Here is a 19,895-nt window from a genome sequence, read left to right on the forward strand (position 1 = left end):
GATGAATCTCTGTTACAGTAACTGCATCCTGCTCAGGTCCGTGTCTGAGCAGATTAATGGATTACAGCTGCAGCCGAGCTGGCCCATCAAGTCTCTGCTTTGTCTGGCTACATAGGCCTAATTGTTCCTAATTTTAGGTCGCTCTGCCACATCCCATTGACATTTAACTGCTCTGCCATTGAGATCACTAATTCTAGGACAAAGTGCACAAATGCTGACAGTGGATTTGCTTTAGTTTCATTTGTCCTGGCTTTGCTGAAAAGGCAGCTTTATAGACACGTGCATTTATTTTTCAGTTTTTATTAGCAAGGGAACAAAATTCCTCTGAGACACACTCACACACATGTGCATGTGTGTGTGCATGTCTGCTTATACCATGTCTTTATGCTACACAGGACACCTGCACTACAACTGACATGCTGTCTAATCATGTTGTCTCTTCTGTTACTAAGATCGGAGGCTGCAGTGGTCTGAATGTCTTCTGCGTACGAGAGAACAGGCTGACGAGGATACCGGCAGAGCTGTCACAAGCCACTGAACTGCATGTGCTCGATGTCTCTGGAAACAGGTACCTTCAACAACACAATCATATCTTCCTTTTCAAGTGATTTTAAGACGTTGAAATTATTTAGTAATGATAAAAAGCAAAATATAAACCAAATACTGATACATTATTTGAAGTAGATTTTCATGCCTCAGCGCCTGCGACAGCTGTTGCCAGAGGCATTATGTTTTTGAGTTCTCCATCCATTCCATCGACACCATATCTCAAGATTGCCTCGGAAGAATTTCCTCAAATTTCAAACTGTCATGGCCACATATGGGTCTAGACAGTCGGGGATGTAAACTGTAATTTCAACTTCACTAGTTTGCCGAGGCATACAACTGCAAGCTGGTAATATGTCACCTTTTTTCCCTGATAGATCATCTTAATAGATCCCTTCAGATATGTTTTTAAGTCTAAAAAACATACTGTGCTATTATTGATATTTTATTTAACATGGTTTTCCCATAAAAAAAGCGAAAAAGATACATATGAAAAGGCACCAGGAGCAGATCGATCCTTTCTTCCTCATTGAGAAATTGCGGATCTAATCTTCACCCACGACTGCTGCTTGCGTTTGGTTTCGCTCTCTGATTTCTCCAATGCTGGCACAGCACTCCAAGAAGTGTGGAGATCAGTCTATTCAAGACTAGTTTGCTAGTTTGACCAGTGAAAGAGCGTTTCGTTTGAGATTCATCCATACATGTTTGACCCAGACTCAGATGAGGAGTCTGTTTTGCACCAAAATGGTGACTAGCTGACAAATTGAAATGGTAAGTCTAATGAACATCTTTTATTTCTTTACTTTGTTTGTTAGCTTGTAGGCTAACTTGCAGCGACACAGCATTAATGGATGTGAAACAGTGATATCTTCTACAGTGCAGGATTTTTGTAGATAGTGGAAAGAAGCTCCAGGGTCCTGTTCACATCCAAAAACTGCACACTCTTTCCATGTTTGCTGTCAAAGCTTTAACTATGCTAATGCTGACTCTGCTCTCTACTAACAAGACTAATAGCGTCTCTGTCACTATATATTTTTGTCTTCAGAGAAAGCTGGAGCGACAGCTGACGCTTTAGTCACACACAACCATGTTCAAAATAAAAATGTTAAATAAAATGTTTTCCCTCCTCCACATTGTCAAAACATCTGCAAACCCGCACGTGTGTCATGTTAGTGATTTACATCCTTCATGTTTTTAGGCTCACCCACTTACCCATGTCACTGACCACGCTACGACTGAAAGCCTTATGGATGTCAGAAAACCAGTCGCAGCCTCTCCTCACCTTCCAGACCGACGAGGATCCCGACTCGGGAGAGAAGGTGCTCACCTGCGTGCTGCTGCCTCAACAGCCATTAGAACCAGACAATAAAGGTAATGTTTTTCATCAAGCAGAAGACTGAAAATCCCCAGAGGTTTTGAATAACCTTCATGAATTTGTATTGATTAATTGGTATTATCAGAAATAGCCATGGCCATTATGGCTGTAAAAATCACAATATTTCAGGGTATTTTTGCAATAACAATATTCTTGATGTTGTGACAAAAATAGTGAGAATCTTTTGTCATCAATTTCAAGAACATAAAATTGCAGCTGAGTAAGTGTTATAGTTGTACATGTCAACAAAAATGTAGTTCACTGTCAAATATTAAATAAAAATTATCTCAGTTCTTTAGTTTGTAAACAACAGTAATTCAGAATAGATTAACATTCTGAATAAAACATAATATTACAACAGATAAAATTGATCAAAATGACACATTTTAACAGTTGCCAAATACAAAAAAAACTGTCTTCGATATATATGAATAGCATAATATAAAAATCACTGAGTTCTTTTCCACTGGGAACAGTATGAGCTGCTATTTTTCCTCCACTCTTCTTGCTTTAGTGTGTGTCACTCAGCGCTGATGATCAGACATCCCCAAATCGCACACACATAGACCTGCATTTATTCTGACTGGCTGTTTTGTTATGATGACTATTGAACATTCATATAAAGGCTGTATAGTTTTCATGTCGTGCTGCAGAAATCAGGTAGGTTTACATTTGGACAGGCTCCTGATGACACAGCTTCCTGTGTGTGCATGGCGAGAGAGATGCCGTGCTGCTCAGAGCTGCTGACAGTGAACTCTGAGCAGCAAGTTGCAAAAAAAGTCTGAAAAGTCCGGGCTATTCATAAAACATTCAGATCCTCAAGCCACTGATTCCACACTACTGAAGTTGCTCCTGGCTGATGGCAATATCGCTTTCAGCCGGGCTTGTTGGTGTGGTATCAGTGCTTCGCTTAGAATTTTTTTCAGACCCGGTGATACACGGAAAAACCCTTAACAGACGCAATGCCTGGGATGACTTATTGGTGTGGTTGGCTTCAGTCCAATGGCACAAGGGATTTGCAAGTTCATTATTTGTGTTGAAACTTTTGTCCACTCTGTATATTGAAAACTTAAAACAAAGTGAACACAACAAGGAGAGGATGTCTGGGTGAGCTGTACGTATTTACAAAATAGCAGTACACCATGATCAAAGTGAGATAATTCACTGATGCTCTTAATCTTTCTTAATTCTCCTTCCCCATTTGCTTCCTGGCTCCGTTGAGAAAAAGTGAATTGGTTTGCATGTTGCAGTTTTTTCTTTTTGGATGGTGGTACAATGGTCATTTACCTAACCTGCGACCTTCTTGCCTTTTCCCTGCTGCAGTAATTGAAATAGCAATCCCCTATTGTGGCAATGAGAGTAAAAACAACACTGTCAACACGTACATACGTCCGTATGTCATAGTGCGTCGTAGTTTATTAAGTAAAGCAAAATAATCTGCACAAGAAGTTTTATTTTAAAAAATGACAAGACTGCTTACATTGTGTCTGTGACTTCCTGCATGACTGCCTCTGCAGTTTGAAGCAGTGAGCCTCTCCCTCGATGTGGCTTCAGCCATCGATTGCTGCGCTAAGAGAGAGAATGAATAGTTTTAGCGCTGCACAACCAATGTGGAATGACTGAATTCACTATCCGAATTTAATCCATGCACTTTGGAAAGCCTAGAAAAGCCACACGATTATATTATTTTATCCACAGTAAAGTTAGCAGAGCGCTAACTGCGGGGCAGTCTCAGGATGACCTGCCCTCCTCTGTGTCTGATTGGCTTGCCTAATATTCTTACCCTGAACCTAACCAATTGTTAAATATACCTGCTTCAGCTCCCTGACTATTGTCAGCGAGCACAGCGGAGATTGCTCCTTTCACTTGTAACCAGCAGCTGGAAGGCAACACATGCGAGCTCCACTTGGTCTTGAGAAGAAGCAGCATTTATTAACTGAAACTGAAACTGACTTACAGCACGGTTACTGCTAATCTGACCACTTTTACTGCTAGATGAAGACCTGTTACTCTGCTTTGCTCCGTGTATCCTGATGCAATCACTGACACTCATATCACCTGCTCGCACGCTTTTGCTAGACCAGTCACACCATAAGCTTACACATACACAAACTGCTCTGTCTCTAAAGGAGCCACACCACTCTTATTACACAATTTAACCAACAAACAAATATCTGTCAGAATGGACTACTACGTTTATAAATGTAGTTAAATGTTAAGTAGGTCATCAGGTACAAATATCTATCAGAATGGACTACTACCAGTATAAATGTGGAGTGGGTCATTTTCTCAGGTACAAATATCTCTCAAAATGTCTCATGTTAAATATTATACTGGTATCATCGTGAATGATATGATATGGCACGCCCATAATCAGTAGCACTTGTAGATATTTTTTTCATACCAGACTGGTTGACTGAAATTAATGTGTTCGTGAAATGACTCTTTGCGTGAGTTCCCTTTGTATACATCCAAGTAGATCAGTGTCTCCATCCTCCTTCATTGTTTGGCTTCTTCTCAAGTGAAATTACTTGGTGCCAACATCACGACATTTGAGTAATATTCCTCATCAGTTCTTGCATCGTCTCCGAGTATTTAGTGCCCCGCAGTTTTGATGACATTATCACATGATCTGCTTGGGGAAGCACAGTGTGTTCTGCGCCCTCTGATCCTCCCCTGCAGTATCTGTCGATTATGAGTCCCTGTAAGGGATCACAGCCTATAACAGATCAGGGCCTCTCCTGTCCCTTGAGGCCCTCCTTGGTTATGTTTTTCAGAAATGCGGTGGATTGGGCAGCTAAAGAGGCTTAGCAGCGGCTGGCCTGCTGCCATTAAAAGCTCTTCCAGTGGGTGTAGAGATGCGGCTAAGGGCTGACTCTATCTCTGCCTGATATAACAGTTTATTGTAATTTTTCTTCCTTTGCTGTCATTCACAGCCTTGCACTTAAATCTATGGGGATACCCTGCAAAGTATTCCTTGCTTCTCACTGTATTTTGCATTAAAAAAGATGTTTGCTTCTGGCTTAAAGAAAAATGTACTTTCTTTTTCGTGACGTGCTATCTCTCTGTCGTGTGAGAGATGTAGATAAGACTGGCGGAGGTTGGAGGGAGGCTGAGGCTGGGGGCAGGGAAGATTGTGTTGCTGTAAGCCTGTGACTAAGCTGGGATTTGAAACTGTGATCTGGCAGTTTCAGGCTTTCTCTTATGAGCGCTGGGTTGTGTGACAGCTTTCATTTCTTGAGTTGGCAGATTGAGTAGAAGCAATCGTAACAACCATATTGATTTTAATCTGCTGAAATATTCACTCCGCCTCGCGCTCGGTAATTCTATTTGAGCATTTTGATGTGTGCATGAATTCCAGTAACACACTTAGTGTTGTCTCTATTGAAAACCAGGCTCTGATAATCTAGCCCGCTGTGGAGCCCTGGAGAGTCTGGTGAATGACATGGCAGACGACACGTGGGACAACAAAGCCATGAACAGGATCAGTGCCATTCACTTTCTGGATGATGATGAGGATGATGATGATGAAAAGGTGAGACCAGCATACTCAAGGGCAAATTTCACAGTGATCCATCCTGTAGTCTGTCATATAAATACTATTATACTTCTCACAAACCAATAATGTGAACCTGCTCATTGTGCTTCATCCTGTGGAACCATAAATGTCTGCACAAATTATATCATAGAAATGCATTTTATGGTTTTTCAGATGTTTCAGTGGGGACCACAGTGATGGACAGACATAGAGCCTTGCCATCTGCATGGCTAAACCTCTAAATTCAATTTTTTCGTTCACAATTTAGCTTAACTAGCTCAACTTGTTGCGAACAAGCTTATTTGGCTTAACATTACTGTGTTACATTTTGCTACTCACAAGGAAAATGCCTTCAGTCATTTTGTCATGATGCTCAGTTATGTGAAAACTTTTGCAGGGTAACTTCTGTATCTTTCAACCTGAACTCCCTTTTTTCTATGTTTTTGTATCTAAGTGAAAAATTGAGTCAATAATATTTGAAATTGCTGTAGTATCTAGGTACTTGTACAGTCTGCAGCAGTGAAACAGACTGCAATGTAAACGCTCAGGGCATGTTTGCACTGTCTGTTTGCTTCCAAAAAGAACACCAGTTCTTGTTTAACTGACAGGTTCAGATTGTTATTTTATGTGTCTGGCAATTTATGGAAGAATAAGATCCCTTTTGTTAAACCAGAAACAACCTTGAAAGTGCTATCAACCAACATACCAGACACCATTTAAATAAACTCGATTCAGAGTCAACAGAAACCAAAGAAAACTCCTCACCTTTTAACATCCTGCTCAACTGTTTGGTAGAGCGCATTTTGAGTCACTATATCTTGATGAAAAATGAGTTGAACTTATCCTGATCGAGCTCTCTATCATTCAGGTTAAGGATTGTTACGATAAAAAAAATCTCTTTATGCCGCTGTGTCTTTAAAGAGAAACGATCTAAAACAAAAAGATTTATCTTTGTAATGATCTTTGTAATTTGTCCTCAAAGAGGAAATTCTTCTTCATAGCAGGCGCGTATAAAGTACAGACAGGTAAGACAGACAGAATATATCTCACAAGGAAGGCATACAGAATTAATACACGAGACAAAAAAAAAAGGACATGGATCGGGATACAACACACCACAGAAATTCCAGAACAAAAGGGGGTCACTCATTAAGAAGTCCGATGTCCTTACTCTCATCTGTTTTACACTCATCACTTGCAACAGTGATTACCTTTTTGACTGCAAATATAACAAATGTACCTTTAATTTGAATCTCTTCCCTTCACACAGGGAACATTACTTCGCCGGGCCACGCCTCACCCCGGCGAGCTGAAGACGATGAAGAAGACAGCTGAGAACCTCCGCAACGACATGAACGCTGCCAAAGGCCTGGACTCCAACAAAAACGAGGTCAATAACGCTGCAGACAGAGTGACCACGTCTGTGTGACCTTTACCTCAGAAATGTTTTTTACCTCCTGTGTCTCGCAGTGTCGTCCTGCACAACCCCGCAGCCCTCCCCTCCCCTTTTTTTTTTTCTTATACCTACGAATCCTGGTGTGGCCTACCCCTCCTCTGACTAAACTAAGCTTGTAACCTTACTCCATCTCCAGTCCTGTGTAAAACGTGTTTGACTCAGTCTCCCAGGGCCGCCGTGCCTTCCTCTTTTTAATTAATGTCTACAGCAATAATCTGCACAGAAGCTCCTTTTTAAAAAGATATTTTAAAGATTTTACTTTTTTAAAAGCCTCTTTTTAAAAACATACATTAGGTAGTTGCACTATTATAAATCTTTATAATATGGTCAAACCTTCTTAAATGTATTATATATATTTGTTCTATATCTATTTTTAAAACACTGGGTGAATACTTTTTACATTTTGGGCAAACATAAGAGCAGGAGTTTTTGGACCTACTGATTAAGGATTTTTGTATAGTCTCTTGTGAATATTGATACTTTTATACCTTTTGGCAGCTCAAATGTAAATAAAATGTATAGCAAATTTCTTAATTAGTTGCAGATTTTTAAACTTTATGTTTCTTTTTCAAACTTGGTACTTTTTTCTTTTTTAAAAAAAAAATCAAAGAAATGAACAAAACGCAGTCACTGATGTCTTATTTAATCCATCTAATTGTCATTGGGTGAGTGGATGGCCTTGAATCCTCTTTTTGTTCATCTGTTAAATATTTAGGCATATTCTGGGATAATTAATAGATTCAATTAATAAATTAAGTTTGGATTTAAGTACTGCACATCAAACTTTACTCATCTGCAACCTAATTCTGCAGAAGTAACAATGCTGTCTTATTTATATGTGCTGTGCTTCACTGCTTTTTTTCCCAAATAGATGCCAAAAACAGCTGTATATTTTAAAACAGGTTTTCTCTCCCTTTAACAGAGTACTGTATAGAATAATCATCGGTGAGAATGAGGTTCGTATCACAAGGATGGCATCCTTTAAAAATGTTAGAAGTTCCACTTTAATGCACTTCTCAGCGTTTCTCAAATTCTATTACGTGGTACATGATAAATTGTTTTATTTTGTTTTTAAATTGCAAAAAGTGGACCAGAGAAATTGGTTCGAGTGTTGGTTTTTATTGTACTTAATTATTTTCTGATCAAACTGCACAAAACGGATCTCACATGGGCGCTGTGCCTTGAGATTTGGATGACTTTTTAACCACTGATCAATAAAACGAGTGCAACACTAAACAACATGTTTCTTATTCCTTTTAATTCTACTGACCTTAGAGACAATATCAAAGACTCGGTTGAGTTGACCTTTAAAATGTTAGTTTTAAAAACAAGCTACATTGGGTGTGGTCTTTCTTATTATCCATATCCAAAAATAACATCAACAAAGTAAACTCCGACTCAGACTGGCTTGCATTGAGGCAGCAAACCAGATATTCCATCTCCTGACCCCTCCATCGCTTGTTTTGTCTGTCCAGCAGTGCATGATGTTTCTGTAATGCTCTGCCAGCATGTGCCATATTTGACTCGTCCACCCTGCACGTGCTGCATGTTGTACTGACGCTGGAACGCTTTAAGTATATCGGAGACTGAATGTTTTTATTTTGAAGTTCATGGCAAGTTCACCTTTACTTGAATTTCATTGTGCAGTTTTTTGATTAAGAGTTTGTAGATGAGCATACTTTCTCTGGTGTTGAAGTAAAACTATCTGAAATACTCTCCAGTGAATAAACAGGGTCAAAAGAAATTCACTGGAAAGTATTGCACACTGTGGTGTTCAGTTCCAGGTGCTGAACTGTATGTACTAACAAATGTGGTGGTGCTTTAGGCGGCCCTGAGATTTCTTTAGAGGGACAGTTCCCACCAAAATCAAAAATACGTTTTTCCTCTTACCTGTAGCGCTCTTTATCAGTCAAGATTGTTTTAGTGTGAGTTGCGGAGTGTTTGAGATATCGGCCGTGGAGATGTCCTCCTTCTCTCCGATATAATGGAACTAGATGGCACTCGACTTATGGTGCTCAAAGCAGGAGAATGACTTGAAAACCTCAACAGCAATGTCTCTTTCCAAACATAATGACCCAGTTACTCAAGATAATCAGCAGATCTTGTTGTGAGCAGTTCCATGTAGGAACTATTTTCTTTCTACTGAACTACTACACCCGCAAAGCAAATCACTGTGCAGAGGGAGGCATGCATCTAGTGCTAGCTCACACTGAACCAGATGTAGGACCAAGTAATTGTTTTGCAGGTTACAGTGAGAACGAATGTTCGAGCTTCGAGTTCTAGTAAAAATGCAACCAAATATAATTTCATTTTTGCAACAGAATATGTATGTCTTTGTTAAAACATGTTTGTTATAAAGAAAGTTAGCTGTTAAGCTAACATTAATGTCTTAATTTTAGCCTCAACTTACCGTTTATTGTGCAACTTAAAATGTTAAATGAAGTTGGAAATTGTAGCCTCTCTGTCTGTAATTTTCGACCTGCACATTTTGCATACTACAATTTGCCGCATAGTTTTTGCAAGTGAAGCAATTTGTCAAACTGGCACTCAGTAAAGTAATGTTAGTTTCTGGCTGTTCTCTCTTAACTTTACTGGAAAATGTTGGATTGTTTCAGAGTTGATTCAGTATTTCAGTAAAATAATCTGTTTTTAGTGCAAGCTACTTCCATTGTATTCGAAAGAGTACAGACATCTATCACAGAGATCTCAAAATCTACTGGCACTAAAGTTCCAATTCTTCACCTCTCTCCTCCTCTGAACTTCTCCCGCACTGTCAGCCATTCTCCAGTTTCCAAGTCCTCTCTGCTCCCCCTCATATCTGCCATCATCCACTCATCACTTACCACGGGAATTGTCCCCACGCTCTTCAAAACTGCAGCTGTCATCCCAATACTGAAAAAACCTGGTTCAGATCCCAACAACTTCAATAACCTCCTCCCCATTTCTAACCTTCCTTTCATCTCAAAAATACTTGAAAAAATAGTTGCCACTCAACTCCACTCTCATTTAACTCTAAACAGCCTTTATAAACAATTCCAGTCTGGTTTCTGCCCCCGCCATAGTACTGAAACTGTTCTCATAAAAATCACTAATGACCTCCTCATGGCAGCTGACTCCGGTTTGCTCACTATTCTCATCCTCCTTGATCTGAGTTCGGCCCTTTGGTACTATTTCTCACACCATCCTCCTCAATAGATTATATTCCATTGGCATCACTGGCACCCCCCTGGATTGGTTTCACTCATGTCTCTCAGGCCACACTCCGTTCATCCAACTCCAGATCTCAAACCTCCCTTGTTACTTCAGGTGTGCCCCAAGGCTCTGTCCTGGGGCCCTTCCTCTTCATCACCTACCTCCTTCCCCTTGGCAATATTTTCTGCAAATTCAATATCCATTTCCACTGCTTTGCGGATGACACCCAGCTCTACCTATCCAGTAAACCAAATTCCTCACTTCCACCCTCTGCCCTCATCAACTGCTTATCTGAAATAAAATCCTGGTTCAGCTCAAACTTCCTTAAACGTAACAGTGACAAAACAGAAATCCTCCTCATTGGCACATAATCTACATCATCTAAAGTTCACAGTTTTTCCCTCACAATCGACAGCTCCTCAGTCTCCCCCTCCCCTCAGGTTAAGAGTCTGGGTGTCATCCTCGATAGATCACTATCATTTCAATCCCACATCAATAGTATTACCCAGACTGCATATTTCCATCTATGTAACGTTAATCGTGTCCGCCCCTCTCTCACCATGCATTCTACTTCTATCCTTGTTCACAGCCTCTTCACCTCCCGTATCGATTACTGTAACTCTCTCCTCTTCGGTCTCCCTCACAAATCCCTGCATAAGCTTCAACTGGTCCAGAATTCAGCCGCTTGCATCATTTCCCTCATTTCACCACATCACCCCCATCCTACAGCAACTCCACTGGCTCCCGGTTAAATTCAAAATAGAATTCGAAATCCTCCTGTATGCATTCAGGGCCATCCACAACTTCGCCCCTCCTTACCTGTCAGATCTACTCTACATTGCCATCTCCTGCCGCTCCCTTAGATCCTCCTCCTCCATCCATCTCACTGTGCCCCCTCCTGCCTCAGCACCATGGGGAGCAGAGCTTTCAGCCGTTTTGCTCCCCAACTAGGGAACTCACTCCCACCGGATATCCGAAACATTGACTCTCTTCAAATCCAGCCTCAGAACTCACCTGCACAAAATTGCTTACTCTGTGTAATTGCATTGTTCCACTTTATACTGTGTGTAGCTTTTATTTGTTGTTTTATTGTAATTGTTTTATATCTGTAAAGTGTCCTTGAGTGCTGAGAAAGGCGCTTATAAATAAAATGTATGATTATTAAACACGCAAACAAAAACAGTCGAGCTTGATAAAAGCACTACAGATAAGAGTAAATACATGCATTTTTAATTTGGAGGTTAACTGTCCCTTTAAGTGGAAGCTTTTTAGTAAAACTACAATGCATTTCAAGCATGGCATCATTGTTTACTCTCTTTCTTTGCTCTGTTCTCAAGATGACTCTAAAGACTAATCTGGGGGGAAAGGCAGAGAAAGACAAAAACTGATTCAGTTTAGGAGATCCAGCTTCTATCTTGACTGCCCTTCAAAACAATCTTATCAGTGAGAGTTGTGCAGTTACACTCTGCAGTAATGACTGTTTTGATGCCCCCTGGTGCACAACATAAGCATGCTTTATGAAAAGCCAAGCAGGATTTAGTCTGAACTACATTGATTATCAGCGGCTCTAGCATGAGATTCTGGCTTAGACGAATCATGCTGCTCTTACTTTATCCTGCCACTTAAAAACGAGGCACTTGGTTTCATCAAATGTATTCACCACTGATCCATGACTGTCACTACTTATGTCCTTCAAGATGTCACATTGAAATTAAATTTTCAGCACCGGCTGGTGTCCTCTGACTATCTCCAGGAATGTAGAAAGCCTCACACTAACCCGTCCCTCAGGACCAGTAGCCAAAACTGGGCCATCCCAGGCTTCAGCTGGTTGGCAAACAAAGAGCGTCAGCAAACGAGACCTCAACTGTTCCCGGCCAGTGACAATGTGTGTGGTCACTGCTCCATCGTAGAGAAGGAGGCAGAGGTCACTGAGCGACTGGAGGAGGTCTGTTTTCCACTGAAGGTATGAGATCACGATGTTTACCTTTATTTTACCTGACATGGGGATGCACATGTTTGATCAGTCTCTTCACCTGCAATATTCATTCACTGTGGCTCTGCTGCATGCTGTCACTTGTTTTAGATGCATGTTTTGACACTGCTGGTGAAAAGGGTACAACTTCTAATAGGTATCACCGTGACACTTTGTCCGTTGATTACTTACATTAAGACCTTGGGGTTTTTTGCATAACATTTTTTTCCTGAAATGTAGAATTTCATTTGAAAAGTATTCAAATGTAATATTATCTATGTAAATTTGCACTTTTTGAATATTCTTTCAGAGAACCAGGAGCTTTGGGCGTAAGAAATTACAAATCAGGCTATATATGACATATGAACATACCCCTATGTAAAAACCTTCAGGATATAAACAGAATTCAAATGGGAAAGTTTGGCAAATAAATGCTACAGTTTGAGAAAAAAATAATATGCCTTATTATGCCCTCTATCTAATTAAATCTGTACTTTTTACACACATTTCCAGAACAGAAATCTGAACCCAAATACATAAATGTGCATTATCATTTATTTCAACTTATTTGAAAGATAATATGTTATGGAAATAAGTAGTAATAATAAAGTTTATTAGAATAGAACATATATCAAAACCAGCATTACAAAGTGCCTTACACATGAAATACACATTTAATGTTTGACTAACCAGGCAAAGTGAAGGAATCAAAAGAAATTAAAACAACAATGGATTATTTTAAAAAAAACATAAATAAAACATAAAATTAGAGTAATGCGAGAAGTTTGATGTCAAGAGTATTGTAAAGGATAACTTGTTGAGAATACAAAGTAGCCTATAAAGTTAAAGAATTGATGAAAGGAAAACCTATTAATAAAGATAAGTCTTCAAAAGTGATTTAAAAGAGGTTATTTATTGAAGTAGCAAGCCAGACTTCCTAAGGCAGGTTGTTCCACAGCTTTGGTGCCCCGGTGTGTGTGAAAGTGTGAAATCCAAAAAAACAAGTCAAAAATAGCTCAAAATCTCAAAATTGACGAGTGCATGAAAAAATAGGTTTTCACCTATAATATCTTCCCCTGAATTCCTCACCCTACAACAATCTCTCACCTCACAAATGTCTCCAAAGTGAATTCAAAGTGAAGGACACCCAGCTCCACAGACGTATCTCACAGTCGGACACTATAAAAGTACTGAATCATTTCTTATCACCAGGACGGTGCAGGCAAGCTGCAGGAGAGCGACAACTTACCACGACGGTTTCGCCATCAGAGGGGTGAAACCCGAGATGGGAGGAAGGTGCAGCATCACAGAGCTCTAAATCCGGGGTCCGGTCTCCATGGAGACCCCGTCCCTAACATTAAGGTCTCCATCGCAGGGCATCTGACTTCTCCTTTGGTGACAGAGAAGACTCAGGACTCAGTCGTCTCACAAGTGCCATTAAGAGTAACTGCACGCTGTGTCTCCTCTTAAACGTCTGATCATCTCTGTGGGGTTGCATTGTGCTGTATCTATTGTGGCAAATTATTGCTTCTCTAATTTTTGTTTTTGCTGCTTCATTCAGGCCCAAATGATATAGAGATTCTGACAAAAAATTTCCTCTTAGTTACAGATAAAAGTGTCTGGCCAGAGGGGGAGTCTGGGACTCAGCATCGCTGGTGGGAAAGGCTCCCTGCCTTACAAAGACCATGATGAGGTTAGTGAGCCAGCAGAGCTTCATCTGTTGCAACATATGTGCTTGTTTGGTTGAAGGTAATTCAAAGCAGCAGCCATGAGTGACTGAACTGTAAATACACATTTTTAATTTAAAAACAGAAAAAGCGTTTAGCACGTTCTCACAACTTTTAGCAGTGGTGGAAGACATATGCATATCATTTACTTGAGTAAAAGCACTAATACCATAGTGTGAAAATACTCTGTTGCAAGTAAGAGTCCTGCATTGAAACCGTCAAAGTAAGTATAATCAGGAAAATGTACGTATATATTAGGAAAAAATAAAATACACAGGATTAAAAGTACCCAATGCAGAATAATTGCTTAAAACAAACAAGACATCCAAACCAAACATTTTAAAATCAGAAAAAATGTAAAAATCCACCAAACTCAATTATTTTGAAGAAAAAATAACCCAAGTCAAAATTAGCAAAAAACTAAAAATTATTTATAAACAAATAGAAAAACATCCCAACACTCAGAATTATTAAAAAACAAACAAAAAACCCACTCCCAAACTAAAAAAAATAAACCTATGGACCAACCCCCCAAAACCTCAAAGTTATTTTAACTTTTTTTTAAAAAATGGAAAAAAAACCTTGAATGTTTACCATAATAGCTGGATTTTTTTCTGTCAAATGACTGATTGATTAATCAACTAATTGTTGCAGCTGTACTAAACAGTAAGATAAGTCAATTTCTAACATATTTTATAAACTGTTATGTTTTTAAGTCTTCATTTGTACTAATTAAAGCATTCACATAAATGTAGAGCAGTAAAAAGTACAATATTTTCCCCTGAAATGTCATGGAGTAAAAATATTAAGTAGCATGAAAAGAAAATACTCAAGTAAAGAACAAGTACCTGAAATGTGTATCTAAATAAGTACTTGAGTGAATGTTCTTAGTTTCATTTCACCACTGACTTTAAGGCCAATGTGTTTCCTTTCAGGGCATTTTTATTTCCAGAGTAAACACAGGGGGCGCATCAGAAAAGGCGGGGGTCCATGTTGGAGACAGATTGCTGGAGGTATGGTGGGAATCATTTTTCTCATGTTTGTAATCTCTGTTCATGATTTCCTTTTCACTTACCATCAAATAAACCACCCACCATGTGAAATATTGTTGACTGAAATGTACTTTAAATTGGCTGTGAGCATATCATTGTAAAACCTGTGTACTTCCTGCTGCTGTTCCTCTTGTGACCAATAGAGGGCATCATAAGACCAGCAGAGGACACTCAGCTGGGACTTCTCTCAGTGATCATATTAGACTGACAAACAGAGAAAAAAAGCAAATGAAAATGTCAGTCAGTCAGTCATTTTCTGTAACTGCTTGTCCTCGTAAGGGTCGCGGGGGGGCTGGAGCCAATCCCAGCTGTCATCGGGCGGAAGGCAGGGTGCACCCTGGACAGGTCGCCATACTATCACAGGGCCGACACATATAGACAGACAACCTTTCACGCTCACAGTCACACCTAAGGGCAATTTCGAGTCACCAATCAACCTGAGCTGCATGTCTTTGGACTGTGGGAGGAAGCCGGAGACCCCGGAGAGAACCCACGCAGACACGGGGAGAACATGCAAACTCCGCACAGAAAGGGTCCGAACTCCGTTCCAACTGGGTTTCGAACCAGGGAACCCTCTTGCTGTGAGGGAACAGTGCTAACCACGACGCCACCGCGCCGCCCAAATGAAAATGCGAAATCAATTTTTAGTTTAGTTTTTTATCGTTTTAAAGCAGATTAGATGATCCTCATCTGTGTCTGTTGTGTGAAAAGACGAGCTATTTTTGTGCTGTGTGTGAGTGTGTGACTTAATCCCTCACCTCTGACCCCTGCTCCTACTTTCACCCACACTAAAAGTGTAATGTGACCACCGTCTTTCCAGGTCAACGGCCTCAACATGCAGGCGGCGACCCACCACGAGGCCGTCACCGCCCTCAGGAATGCTGGGAGCTGCATTAAGATGAAAGTGCTCAGAGAGAGGCTGCTGCCCCGTGGGGTGTGTGACCCGGATGAACCTCAGGATCCTCAAGACGTGACGGGGCGACAGCTGTGCAGCCAGGACGGTGGAGGCCAGAGAGGCAAGCAACCCAAGATGGAGAGCGCAGAAGACTGTTTGTCCAGGAAGATTGAGGGAGTTGTCTGCAACGGCAATGGCATTGTGGGTAGTTCACACAAATCACCGCACAAACAGAATATCATTTTCCAATATCACCATTGTTGCACGTTAAACCACATGTGGATTATGCCTCTAAATATTCTCATACGCGTTTTTTGTCTTTGTGTTTTTGTCTCTTTGTGTTTCAGACTGGTTTGAAGAGCGACCTGAATAAGACCTTGTCTCAACTGGAGACACAGGCGTTGATGAAAAATGATTCATTTCAAGGGGGAAAACACACAATGACAGTAAGCAGTTTTCATCCTTACGTGGGATAGGAGCACAGCCAGATGTAAACATTAAGGGTTCTGCAGGGTCGTAGCAGCAAATTCTGGGCCTGTGTCACCTCTTACCTCTCCTCTCTTGATCCATGTCACTTTCATGCATAGACTGTATTTAAAGATGGACGACGTGCCCCCCCCCCTACCCCTGCTAAGTTAAAATCTGTACATCAGGGAAAAAAAACATCCTGTAGCACCAACATCCTATTTGGTACCAATTTATCTCCAACTTCCTTCATCATCCTTAAACAACAACACAGCAAATATTTAGGAGTGACTTATTTTAACTCCTGACCCTTAAAAAGATTGAAAAATGTCTAATGTTTGTATTCGTAAATTGAATACCATAGGTGGGGTAGGAATTTGGAGTAACCAGTATGACTAATCTTGAAACCTATTTTGTTATTCTACGCAGGAGTAGAGTTCACATAATGAATGTTTAGCTAAAAAATCAATCTTTAAACCCGTCAGCTTTTTGAACCGATGACGGTCAACCCTCTGAGGGCATGGGCCAGTTTTGGTGGAGCCAGCAGATATCTGATCCAAGACTTCCTCCTTTGTGCGTCAGTTATTTCGGCTAATCTCCTTAAACAGATATCTCCATGTGATAATAGCTGCATAATAGCTGATGGGTTCCAAGATTGAATTTCTGTTTAGCTTCTCCACATGGACAATTTAGCTGTTGGTCAAATATGATTGATGAGTAACACTGAGTTTACAAAACAATACCAATACCAAAATTGGTAATTCTATTGCTGACAAACATTATTATTATTATTATTATTATTATTATTATTATTATTATTATTATTATTATGATACATACATTATGGGGAATCTCTTCATAAAGATTGCTGACAAATCTGCTACATTTCAAATCCATGCCAAAATAATTTGGGCTGCTTTAATTGCAAATAAAGGATCCCCAACAACGCAAGTAAAGAGGATCTTCAGTAATTTGAACTTAATATTTACCCAGCTAAGAATTAACACATTAATATTAGATTTCTTTAAGGCATACTATAGTAGGATTAAGCAATTTAGAAAGTCGTGCTGAAACAAACATTGTAGAACTACATGACATGATTTGTCTGACATTACAGCATGTAAACGCTCTGTATCACAACACCAGTTTCTTATTTTCCTTCCCCATCCTGTTTCCTTCTCTGGCAATCATCCTGACAGATCCCGCGGATCATCCTCACTCATCCCTCTACCTCAGATGAAGATGTGGAGCTCTTGACACAGATCCCCAGCAGGGAGCCGGCACATGACTCTGACATTCCTGACAGGCACGTACACTGTTTCGACAGCGCTTTCTATCCACCTTGACCACTGCGTAGAGGTACATGAAGGACACAGACTGTTATTACCCAGCTCTCCATGTTCTTGAGGTGGATTGGTGTAAAATGAACTGCTGGAATGTGTTTTTTAAGCTTTTTGTCTGTCAGATTCAAATGCTGCTACTAGATTTTAGTGATAAACTTTAAGACTTTATTTTTATTACTAAAAACCACAGAGTTTGCCTGCGCAACTGCGGAGCACAGAGACTGTGAAAGCATGAACAAACAGCTCTCTAATGTCCAAATGAATTACAAGATATGGTCAATTAAACGCTGCTGGCTACCTCTACTTCACATTGCTGTGCTGTAAATTACAGATGTGCTGGTAAATAGAGTCTCCGCCCATGACAATGTGAAGCCCTCAAACTTTTTATAGTCTGTACCGAGATAAAATGTCCCACAGAGTGAACAGAGAGCCTATCAGGGGCTCCGAGTCTTGCAGAGTCCAAATGCAGACTGAACTGAACATCTTCCCACGCCTCCTGTACGGGCTAAATTCAGAATAGTGAGATAAGGCACTCTGCTTTACAGACATTTTGCTTGTCAATTCCCGCCTTGTGTTATTTCACAGCTTTTTACACTTTCTCAATAACAACTGCTTATTCTTCACACTCTCTCAATAAAGTACAAATATATTGTTCCAAGAGGCTTTACTTTTCTTTGAGCTGACAAATCCCTGCTGACGTGTTTACAGGCATGAACACCTGCACCTCGTACTGCAAAAAGACTTACTTCCATCATCACAAAGGTGTTGGTTTGACAGATTTTTTGAGGTTGCACTTTGTGGTGGTGTTGTTTTGCATTGCAGTTTATTGAACATATTTCTGTTATTGTGTCCATCTGCTGTATGTTTGCTTGCTTGAATACTGGCTGGTTTTATCAGTGATGCTCTGCGGGGATGACAGTCTCCTTGGGGATAACCATCTGGAGACACACTTTATTGGAAAGTGTGTGAGATTCAACATAGAGTCAATAACTGGCTGGTCGGGCTCATATTGTGAGATTTGAATCTTCGGCTGTCTCAGGAGGGGTTCATGTATGGTTGGACCTGAGGAGGACTAGTGCGGATTTGGATGATTGACTCAGTAATGATGACAGTATTATTTAGTTGTGTCAAAGTAAAAAAAAAGGTCTGCAACATGACAGCTACTTTACTTTAAAGAAAAGAAAGTTGAATTATACACCATTGCTCAGCAGGAATTTTAGGTTATAGCCTTTCTTATATGATACTATGATACTATATACGATAATTTAATCTATGATCAATCTATGATGCGGAAATTGGTTAACCATCTTACTACTGACTGTCGGTAGCACGGGCGGATTATGAGACAGTGGTCTGCTGGACACTGATATTTCCGTAGGCCCCACCACAAGACAAACAGACTTTTTGCTGGTTTTGCCTCTTTGTCTTTGTTGTTGTTTTCTGACTCTTTGTTGTCATTATGCATCTTTTTGTGGTTTTGTGTCTCATGGTAATTTTTTGTGTGGTCATTTTATATCTCTTTGTGGTTGTTTTGAATCTCTTTGTAGTGATTTTGTGTCTGCTTGAGGTGCTTTGCTGTCTTTTTGAAGTAATTTGTGTCTGAGGTGATTTGATGTCTTTTGCAGAAATTTTGTGTCTTTTTATCATTGCTTTGTGTCTCGTTGAGATGGTTTTATGCCTTTTCGCAGTAATTTTATGTTTGTCTGAGATCCTTTGGTGTCTGCAGTATTTTTGTGTTTGTTTGAGGTCATTTGGTGTCTTTTTGCAGTAATTTTGTGCCTTTTGGCCGATAATGCCGAACAAAAAGCAAACAAAACCAAACTTTCACCCCAAACTTCTTGTCTTCCTCTCCCTGGATAATCAGTCCCACTTTTCCCCTGCAATCATCAATAACTCTATTTCACTGGGTAGTAGATCCATGTGTTCAATTTAATGAATGTTTATCTGCAGTAACACTCTGAATCAGTTAGTCTAAAGTCACCTTACACAAACATGTATTTTAGTCATTTTGTTTCTCTTTTGGTGGTTTTTTTTTTTTTATATTTGACTAATATCTGATTACATAATGGTAAATGCTGCATGTTTGGACTCTAGTAGCTCAAACTAAATGATTTAACAATTTAATTTTGCCTTAATTAGGACTATCTCTGCTGCTGGTGTTCACTTATCACTTAAGGATTTCCCCCGAGGCTAAAAGCTAATACTAAATGTCACACACCAGAAATCAAAGAAAATAGATGTGACTTTCCACAGATACTGGATATTAATTAGAGGAAGAAGGATTGCACAAAAATCATTTAATTGTTTAAGGCTATAATTTAAGATTTACTGCTT

The 19,895-nt window shown here is 39.9% G+C and overlaps 2 protein-coding genes across 3 annotated transcripts in view; both read left to right on the forward strand.

Moving 5' to 3' along the window:
* lrrc1 (leucine rich repeat containing 1) overlaps positions 1–8,154 on the forward strand; it is a 32,415-nt gene extending 24,261 nt beyond the window's left edge. For both annotated transcript variants that reach the window (XM_042501938.2, XM_088086714.1), the window contains exons 11-14: positions 453–568; positions 1,745–1,917; positions 5,317–5,456; positions 6,730–8,154. In XM_042501938.2, coding sequence (XP_042357872.1) covers positions 453–568; positions 1,745–1,917; positions 5,317–5,456; positions 6,730–6,888 — 588 coding nt within the window. In that variant the 3' untranslated portion in view covers positions 6,889–8,154. The remainder of the gene's footprint in view (positions 1–452; positions 569–1,744; positions 1,918–5,316; positions 5,457–6,729) is intronic.
* Positions 8,155–8,297: 143 nt separating this feature from the next.
* On the forward strand, positions 8,298–18,219 carry LOC121955004 (uncharacterized). The gene is made up of 7 exons (XM_042502779.2): positions 8,298–12,070; positions 13,292–13,522; positions 13,683–13,772; positions 14,742–14,819; positions 15,679–15,954; positions 16,101–16,199; positions 17,418–18,219. The coding sequence occupies exons 1-7, from the start codon at positions 11,777–11,779 to the stop codon at positions 17,562–17,564; spliced, it is 1,215 nt and encodes a 404-aa protein (XP_042358713.2). The 5' UTR covers positions 8,298–11,776; the 3' UTR covers positions 17,565–18,219.
* Positions 18,220–19,895: the final 1,676 nt, after the last annotated feature.

Source organism: Plectropomus leopardus, chromosome 13 (assembly GCF_026936395.1).
Source record: "Plectropomus leopardus strain MGB_pleo_1.0 chromosome 13, ASM2693639v1, whole genome shotgun sequence".
Classification (NCBI taxonomy): Eukaryota; Metazoa; Chordata; class Actinopteri; order Perciformes; family Serranidae; genus Plectropomus; species Plectropomus leopardus.

What these genes read in the sequence shown, in the direction of transcription:
- LOC121955004 (XM_042502779.2), top strand. Translation starts at nt 11,777, where the DNA reads ATGACTGTCACTACTTATGTCCTTCAAGATGTCACATTGAAATTAAAT. An exon ending in AGGTCTGTTTTCCACTGAAG is followed by an intron (nt 12,071 to 13,291) that starts GTATGAGATCAC and finishes TCTTATCACCAG; the next exon opens with GACGGTGCAGGCAAGCTGCA. An exon ending in TCTCACAAGTGCCATTAAGA is followed by an intron (nt 13,523 to 13,682) that starts GTAACTGCACGC and finishes ATTTCCTCTTAG; the next exon opens with TTACAGATAAAAGTGTCTGG.